The following is an 8142-nucleotide window of genomic DNA, read 5'->3' as shown; positions in this document are numbered from 1 at the left end:
TGCAAATCAATTATATTTGAATCCTAATCCAATCAAATCAACAACCGAACCATCTCCAGACCGAGGTTTTTTCAATCAGTCTTGATACCTCGTTAGCCACTTTCTTTAGCCGAAACAAACACCACTCACCCTTGTAGGTGTAGGGTAAAATCACCCTCCCCCAACACATTATATTATTCTAAGAAGATAAAGGACATCTCTTAATAACCCATCGGCACAAAACAAGCTATGCTTCCTTTGATCAATAGAAATGGTGCGGCGGTATGGATCGTTTCATATACAGAGGCTATCATCCCACAAATCATGAGAAATGATAGTCACATCTTCATATTAGAAGCAAACAATAAGCGACAAGGAGCATATTGAGTACAGACACCACACCACTAAACCTCAACAATTTCATTCTCCCACATTTTGCACACGCGGTGGAGCTAAAAGACAATTTTTTGTACACACCAGCACTTGAACCGAAAATTAGATTAGTCCCATCACATGGCAATTAACTTAAATGGAAAAAAAACAACCTAATCCCATATATCTGTATATCAAAGCCCCATAGTCACAAATTACATCGAACCCCAACACCACCCAGCAAAATATGTCCTTTTCAAGATTCATCCTCCACATTAACCAACTCGTACTCGATTAGGGACAGATTATTGTCCTCTTTGACCACAAAATTTGCTGGTTCAGTGACTTCGACGAGTCCCCATTTATCCACAGCCAGCCTCATGGACCCTTTGAACATGTCAATCTTTGAATTCCGAAGTATCACAGTATTACCTGGCTTCATCAGCTCAACTGCAAATAAATTAAAGCTTCTCATCTACAATTAAACGTGCACAATATGCAATGGCCTCATTAAACAACTATTTAACAAAATTACAGAATCAAAGAGCTAAAATAATATGAAAATAATTGGATGATAAAAAAGGTAAAAATGTTTTCAAACATATTTCTGAATGACCCGACAGAAAGCACCAGAAACAAAATATGACAATGGAAAGAACCACGATCAAAAGGCACAATCTGCCACGGAAGCAAGAAAATCTAGCTAGATACTTTCAATGCATGAAAGAGAGACATACAGAGGAAGCAACAAAACCAACATAAATGATTAATATAGAAAAAATAACTAAAACAATCTCCACCCACGGTCATTCAGAAAACAAGAGCAATAAAACTACAGCTCGCAAAGCATAAATATGGGGAGCTACATTAGCCCACCCAATCTCAAGTCTTGAACATGAGTGTTACTCATATTGGGATCATAAAGAAGAAGGAGCTCATATACAACAAATATCGACCTTTAGATCAGAAATCATAACGCGTAGGACATGTTAAAGTAGAAGTTTGACCAAGAACTTAAATTATGCAAGCAAATGCAAACAAAAGCGTTAATTTCAGCAACAAAGTTATGTAAATGAAATCACAAATTGATGCTTAAATAGTCTTCCAACATTTTACAACGAATTTTGGAAAAAAAAAACATTCAAATAGAGAATACGAATCTCTAAGAACATGAGAAAGAATGGTTTTTTTTTGGGTGGGGGGAGGTGTACCTTGGTCGTTACGAGCAGTGAAGAGTATAGTCCCAGTTTCGTCCCCCACAAGGCATTCAGAGATTCTAGTATTCTGGTTCTGCGAACCACGAAAATTGAGGTTCCGGGGTTTCTTGTTGAGGACAGTAGTCGCGTTCACCACTTTCACCAAGATTGTATGCCCGGTTGTCCCCGGCTTCAAGGCATCGACTTTGACAAACACCGGCTTCCTAAGTCCGGGCTTTTCCACAGCTGCGGTTCCGTTTTTCTGCGATCTTCTCGGAGGGGCCTTGGTCGCCATGAACTGAGATAAACAGAAATGGAGGAGGTGAAATTGAGATTTGTTCTAGGGTTTTAGTGTGTGAACGGGAACCCTAAATGTTGGTGGAATTTAAAACGTCGCCCGTTTATGTTCTGTTATTCGTCCTCTATCCTAATGTTTACCGGGTCATTGGAGGCCCAACAATATGGACTATAATAAGGCCCAATTATATGTTTTGGTGTTTTAAATAAATATTTTTGTAAGGATATTTCAATATTATAAAACAAAAATATTTTATTCGTAATATTACATAATAAGGCAAAAACTTGTGTGAGACGATCTCACAAGTCGTATTTTGTGAGACTGATTTTTTATTTAGTAATCCATGAAAAAGTATTAATTTTTATGCTAAGAGTATTATTTTTTATTATGAATATCGGTAGGGTTGACCCGTTTCACAAATAAAAATTCGTGAGACCGTCTCACAAGAGACCTGTCATATATATATATATAATGTATTTAAATTTAATCGTTTGTGTGATTTTCTAAATTTTTTAAAAATAATACTATATAGATAGAATTACATATATGAATGATAAAATAATATTTATACAGAATATGACAATCATAGCTGGTCTGTCTGATTTGGTTATCAATTTATAAATTATTTTTTTAATAATATCTTATTTATTCATATTGATAAATTGAAAAAATAAAATAAGTTATTTTTTAATGATAACTCGTAATTACGATATACACAAAATATTCTTATCTTAATCATATTTCGTATGATTTAAGTTTAGTTTTTACTAAAAAAAAATGAAAATTGGTTGAAATGACCCATATTATCCACCTCACAACAGCGAAATTATTTTTGTCTGGTTTTGGGAACCCATCGGACATGCACAAACATCAAGAAAAAGTCAAAAGAGCTCCAGCTACCAAATGATTCTTAGAGCCAATTCCATAATCGATTCATTCTAAAACAAGAAATATATCCATTTTATTATTTCTTTTTCTGGAATAAAAACCAACAGCACCTTCTAAATATATTTCTGTGATTCAACTGTTTTTTATTTCGATCCGTCTGTGTAATTTTTTCATCAAATTTATTGATCTACTTGTATTATAATCGATTCATGGACTCTGATTTCTGGACCACTCGCTTGGCCGCCGCGAAAAGGCAGTTTAATCTGCAGAATCACCACCATCTCTCGCATAACCATGGCTTCTCTCAATTGGGTTTGCTTCATTTTATCTAATTTATAGTGTTTCTGCTTCTCTCGATTGATCTGCAAGTCATTTTTCTTCTACATTTTTTCTGGTCTTTTGTAGATCGATTTGGAAGGGATGGTTTCGAGGTGGAAGAAGACATCCGATCCGATTTCCCATGCCCCTATTGTTTCGAGGAGTTTGATATAGCGTCCCTTTGCCCACATCTTGAAGATGAACATCCTAGTGAATCCAGACCCGCCGTGAGTTTCTCTTTGCATTTGTGTACGTGTATGTATTTCAATATATATTTTGGATTGCTTTTGTACATTTGGTTCTGATCCCGTTTTTCTTTTTCTTTTTATAACTGGTTCATGATTGTTTCATCCGGTGGAAAGTTTGATTCATGGTTAATTCGATTTCTTCTGTAAATTATATAAATACACACACACACACACATACACACACACCTGCAGTGAGAACCAATGAGGGGCACTGTCCAATAATACAATTGTAATGACATCTATACTTGTGAAAAATGTATAAAATATATAAGATTCAAGATTTTTTGGGTATTTTTTTTAGATGGATTGGACGACTTACTTTAATAATTTAGACCAGTTATTTATTGAGCCCTTGTTCATTAATTAAATAAAGTTGGAATTATGCGACTGAGGCAGTGGAGGACCTGGGATTTGGTTTGAGGGTGATCTGGTTGAGGACGACATACTAAATTTGGGAAGACGAAACTTTCAAGTGTTCAGACCAATATTTGTTTGTTTATTGATCTTTGTAAGGCTTGTTATCGTGTCCTAAGTATCAGTTTTAACATTTTATATCACGTTTCTCTAACAAATGGAAGGGATGTTGCATTTTGATCATGTGCCTTTGGTTAGATTTCATAGTTCTGGATTCCTGTATTTCATTTTTTATCGTGCAAAATCATACCAAATTCCACATTTGATAATGCTCTTTCATTCCATGAGAAATTGAAATTTTTTGTGTGCTTGCCACCAACTCTGTTCACTGCCAATTGACTAAATAAAATTTCAGCTACACGTGCTTTGATAATTATTAATTGGTGTTGTAAATATTATGATCTAGGCTGGCTTATCCATGATTTATTCACTTCATGCAGATCTGTCCAGTTTGTTCGGCTAAAGTCACACAGGACGTGTTAAGTCACATAACTCTACAACACGGACACTTATTCAAGATATCCTTTTTGTGAAAGAAGATTCCAGTATATTATTGAATGATTTTATTTTATTCACTCGTATAATTAAACCATGTCAAAGATTTCTATAACTTACAGTCACTTTCAGAGACGTCGCAGATTGCGTAGAGTTCCCGTTCCAAACAGTCAAGCGCTGTCTCTGCTGGGTAAGGATCTTCGTGAAGCCCATCTTCAGGCACTTCTTGGAGGCAGCACTTACCGATCCAAGAATGCAGCTTCATCCAATGCTGCTGCTGTTGCTGATCCTTTCTTGTCATCTCTTGTTTTGAACTTTATGGGTTCTGAAAGTGAGGAGATTTCAAAATCTATGATGTCGAGTATTGAGGAGATCTCCTCAAAAAGTGATGCATCACCATCTGTTTGGAAATCGAGGTAAAGAGCCAATTTCCCTTTGTCAAATTGAACATTTTAAATCTTTGGTTTTCTTTGTGATGAGCCAACTGTCCTGGTTGAGTCGAAAAATGAATATAGGAGACCAAATGAAAATCTGTCCGTAGTTACGATTAGGGAGGCGAAAACTCTGTTGTGTGCATGAAAGAAAAAAATATGTATATACATAGGGTAGATGTAGGAGACCGACTGCCCTGTGGATCATCTTTGCCTCGGCAATTGCTTGCCTAGACTCCACGACCAAAACTTATCATTTCCTGGGAATTGATTTAACATAGTGATTGGGAATGGGTTCGTTGGTCTGCAGAAATTGTATATGCTTCCTGACATTGAATCACACTGAGGGTGTAGACATGGTAATAATGTTAGTACTTCTTCTCACTTTCTTAAACTGTCTTCATAAAACTGAAATTTTGGATTATAAAACTGGGAAGGGGGATACCCTTCATATTCTGATGGGACAAAACCTTGAAAAACGTGGCATGGAATTAAAAGTTCTTTCTTTTATGCGATGAGAGACATTTGCTCTACCCGATCCCAATGGCGACTTTTAACGAAGTTATTCACCAATTTATCCTAACCCTTTCCCTCACCAATTTATCCTAACCCTTTCCCTGCTTTGTTGCAGCAGTTTGGATTCATCATTGAGTCGCGAAGAGCGTGAAGAAAGAACGCAACAGGCAGCCGGGAGAGCCGTCTTTCTCCAAGATTTATTTGTCTCCGCTCTGTTCTCTGATTAGCAAAACAGCGAAGTACTCGGAAAGACTTTAATTTCGATCATATACACTGGGAGTGAGAGTAGCGTTCAGATCCTGTTAGAAATAATATTTCAGAATGTGATTTTGTTTCATCGAATTAGAGAAATTTGTACTGTACAATTCAAAAATGAAATTATATTTATAATTTTGAAACAATTTCTGTCAAAGTATGTGATTATCTGAATAAACACATTTTCTGAATAAGTATTTCTCCGTTAAAATTTTTTCTGAATAGACACTATCAATTCGAACGATTTCACTAAATCATTTCAAGTTATTATGACAGATTTTATTATTTAATTACTAAAATACTAGTAATCAAAATAATAAATCTGAATTAATTCTAATGCCTAATTTTATTGCAAATGTTTATATTGCTATTAATCTCCAATGGAATTCTCTCGATACTAGTCAACACTCAAAATTGATCTGATGATTTACTAATTATAAGCATTCAGCTTCTTCCTTCAAAATGAGACTATTTTATTACTAATTCCACAAAGAATCAGTTAAAAATAATATGTTGGTAAAGATTTAAAAATTATGTTTCAATTAAGATTGCCTCTCTCACAAGCAAGTCCTGTCAAAAAAAGGTAGAGAACACTATCGAAATCTTATTTATGTGCTTGAAAAAGTAAAAGGATTGGACCTAACAAACAAAAATTCAATGAATGCTAGTGATAAAATGGAGTAGATTGAGGTCCGGGATCATATCTTTTACTCATAGGAATGATCGTTCTTTCTGTCTGGACAATCTGACAGTAATTGTATGTCTTGAAAAATGATTAGTATAATTTCTGGCTAAAAATTTTCTGGCAGTATGCTTTTTGTTTATCTGTTATGCTAGTCTCTGATTGCATTGAATTGGTGATAAGAAATCTTCTAATGGTTTTGAGCGACAATGTTTGCTTTGGTGCGTATCTAAGGCTGCGAATGTATTTACACGTTGCTTTCTTTAATTTTGTTTATTTGGGTTATACGAGAATTCCACTTTGTTTTGACTTGGATTCGAACAAAGGTGTTAGCGCGCTATCGCATCTCGTTAACCGGATAAGTATAAGATTGATAGAAGATAATAATGATAACGAAATAGGATAGACAAGAGTTAATTATTGGGGACAAATGGGCCATAAATATGATGTATAGGAGGAATAGCATATTGAGGGGTTAATATTCCTCCTTGTAATGGGCCTACACCCTAATGATCTATGATCTGCAACCTTGCAATTAGCATATATAATGAAAAAGTTGTTGAAAATATTCCTTCCATATTATATAAAAACACAACCCAAAAAAATAAAAAAGAATCAATTACCTCATCAGTTGGACCACAATATCTATGACTTTGATTACAAATATCTTATTTAAAAATTTAAATAATCAATCAATAAATTTTTTTTTATTACAATTAACAGAGAATTGAGCCAATAGATGAGAAACGTACAATTGGACAGCAACTCCCCAAGCCATCTGTCCTACTCCCGAGTCCCACATCTGCCTTCCAGTCTTCATCCTTATCTATACCCACATACGCTCTTTTTCCACTCCTTGTTTTCCATCAACCACACCATTTGTCAAGATTTACCGGTCTGTCCTGGCCCCTTTACCGTCTGGAAATAGTGAAACGTTACACTTGGATCAGATATTTTGGCAACAAAACCCTCTCTATTTATTCTTCTGCTGGGACAACTAACTTGGGAACAAGAATCCAAGCCAGGAAAATGGTGCTGCTTGATCATCTTTGGGACGATGTTGTCGCCGGGCCTCAGCCCGAGCGTGGCCTCAAACACCTCAAGAAAGACTTCGCGAATCCCTTGAACGTCAAAGGTATGTTAATCATCAGCTGCCACCTTCTTCCTTTCTCATAAGCAAAAACGTGCACCAACCCGTGTTTGTATGCGTGTGTCTCGATGTTAATGATCAGATATCGGTGGAGAGGGAAGTAGTAGTAGCAAGTACGCGAGGTCTCTGTCGATGCCGTCGAGCCCCGGAACCCCGCCCACGACTCCGGGGGCGCAGAATGCTCTCTCACCAACAGCGGCGCGGAGGGACAATGTTTGGCGGAGCGTGTTCCACCCCGGAAGCAACCTCGCAACTAAGAATGTCGGCGCTAATTACTTTGACAGGCCGCAGCCAAATTCTCCCACTGTCTATGACTGGTAAGTATTGGAATTCGATTTTCTCTATCCTGATCATTTTGTTGCGTACAATTTCATCGACAAGCATCTCTACTCTACTTTAATCAATTATTTGATTACAGGCTTTACAGTGGGGATACGAGGAGCAAACATCATCGTTAGATTCGCGTACTGCATGTACATAGACTAGCCGTGTTTCTTGATTTCCTGGGAGGAACTCGAGTTTGGTTGGCCGTAATATGTCTTAATTATTGTAAATTAACTAGCTTTTCTTCCTTATTTGATCCCACAACTTTCCAGCTTGATCTAGTAAACTCTATGGACGGTGTAGATTGGCTGCAATCTTTTTTATTTTTTTGCGAGCATAAATAAATAATAAAATAACAGGAGTGGGATCCATGAAATTATATAAGAAAATAATTTATTCTCCGCATGTATAGCTAGCTAAATCCTTTTGTTTCGATTGATAAAAACGATAGAAGATCGTTTTAATTAATAACCACGACGACGAAGTTAGATTTTTCTGGGCTGTTTTATTAACAGATGCACGAGATATCTTTTATAGTTATTTTTAGCATTATTTTTCGGGTAAATTGTTTTTAAA

At 36.1% G+C, this 8142-nt stretch overlaps 3 protein-coding genes across 4 annotated transcripts; 2 read left to right on the top strand and 1 right to left on the bottom strand.

The window, feature by feature from the left end:
- Positions 1 to 204: 204 nt before the first annotated feature.
- Positions 205 to 1948, bottom strand: LOC140834834 (uncharacterized protein At4g28440-like). The gene is made up of 2 exons (XM_073199983.1): positions 1563 to 1948; positions 205 to 801 (listed from the first exon to the last, which is right to left on the bottom strand). The coding sequence occupies exons 1-2, from the start codon at positions 1840 to 1842 to the stop codon at positions 608 to 610; spliced, it is 474 nt and encodes a 157-aa protein (XP_073056084.1). The 5' UTR covers positions 1843 to 1948; the 3' UTR covers positions 205 to 607.
- A 733-nt stretch (positions 1949 to 2681) lies between these two features.
- On the top strand, positions 2682 to 5547 carry LOC140834833 (protein DEHYDRATION-INDUCED 19 homolog 4-like). Of its 2 annotated transcripts, none has more exons than XM_073199982.1 (5): positions 2682 to 3045; positions 3139 to 3278; positions 4154 to 4231; positions 4335 to 4624; positions 5274 to 5547. In XM_073199982.1, the coding sequence occupies exons 1-5, from the start codon at positions 2943 to 2945 to the stop codon at positions 5380 to 5382; spliced, it is 720 nt and encodes a 239-aa protein (XP_073056083.1). In that variant the 5' UTR covers positions 2682 to 2942; the 3' UTR covers positions 5383 to 5547. The 2 variants fall into 2 exon arrangements, with proteins under 2 accessions (XP_073056083.1, XP_073056082.1); XM_073199981.1 differs by having other exon boundaries at positions 2683 to 3045; positions 5271 to 5546.
- Positions 5548 to 6988: 1441 nt separating this feature from the next.
- LOC140834832 (auxin-repressed 12.5 kDa protein-like) lies at positions 6989 to 7942 on the top strand. The gene is made up of 3 exons (XM_073199980.1): positions 6989 to 7227; positions 7325 to 7559; positions 7661 to 7942. The coding sequence occupies exons 1-3, from the start codon at positions 7122 to 7124 to the stop codon at positions 7698 to 7700; spliced, it is 381 nt and encodes a 126-aa protein (XP_073056081.1). The 5' UTR covers positions 6989 to 7121; the 3' UTR covers positions 7701 to 7942.
- The last annotated feature ends 200 nt before the right edge of the window (positions 7943 to 8142 follow it).

The sequence above is a fragment of the Primulina eburnea genome, chromosome 6 (assembly GCF_022965805.1).
Source record: "Primulina eburnea isolate SZY01 chromosome 6, ASM2296580v1, whole genome shotgun sequence".
In the NCBI taxonomy this organism is placed as follows: Eukaryota; Viridiplantae; Streptophyta; class Magnoliopsida; order Lamiales; family Gesneriaceae; genus Primulina; species Primulina eburnea.
Note: the sequence above shows the minus strand (reverse complement) of the source record. Positions and strands in the feature narration are given on the sequence as shown.

Bases quoted from the DNA above. Each gene is read 5' to 3' on its own strand.
- LOC140834834 (XM_073199983.1), bottom strand. From the start codon at position 1,842: ATGGCGACCAAGGCCCCTCCGAGAAGATCGCAGAAAAACGGAACCGCA. The intron at 802-1,562 runs GTACACCTCCCC...ATTTATTTGCAG, and splicing joins CACTGCTCGTAACGACCAAG to TTGAGCTGATGAAGCCAGGT.
- LOC140834833 (XM_073199981.1), top strand. From the start codon at position 2,943: ATGGACTCTGATTTCTGGACCACTCGCTTGGCCGCCGCGAAAAGGCAG. The intron at 3,279-4,153 runs GTGAGTTTCTCT...CACTTCATGCAG, and splicing joins CTAGTGAATCCAGACCCGCC to ATCTGTCCAGTTTGTTCGGC. The intron at 4,625-5,270 runs GTAAAGAGCCAA...GCTTTGTTGCAG, and splicing joins CCATCTGTTTGGAAATCGAG to CAGTTTGGATTCATCATTGA.
- LOC140834832 (XM_073199980.1), top strand. From the start codon at position 7,122: ATGGTGCTGCTTGATCATCTTTGGGACGATGTTGTCGCCGGGCCTCAG. The intron at 7,228-7,324 runs GTATGTTAATCA...GTTAATGATCAG, and splicing joins GAATCCCTTGAACGTCAAAG to ATATCGGTGGAGAGGGAAGT. The intron at 7,560-7,660 runs GTAAGTATTGGA...ATTTGATTACAG, and splicing joins TCTCCCACTGTCTATGACTG to GCTTTACAGTGGGGATACGA.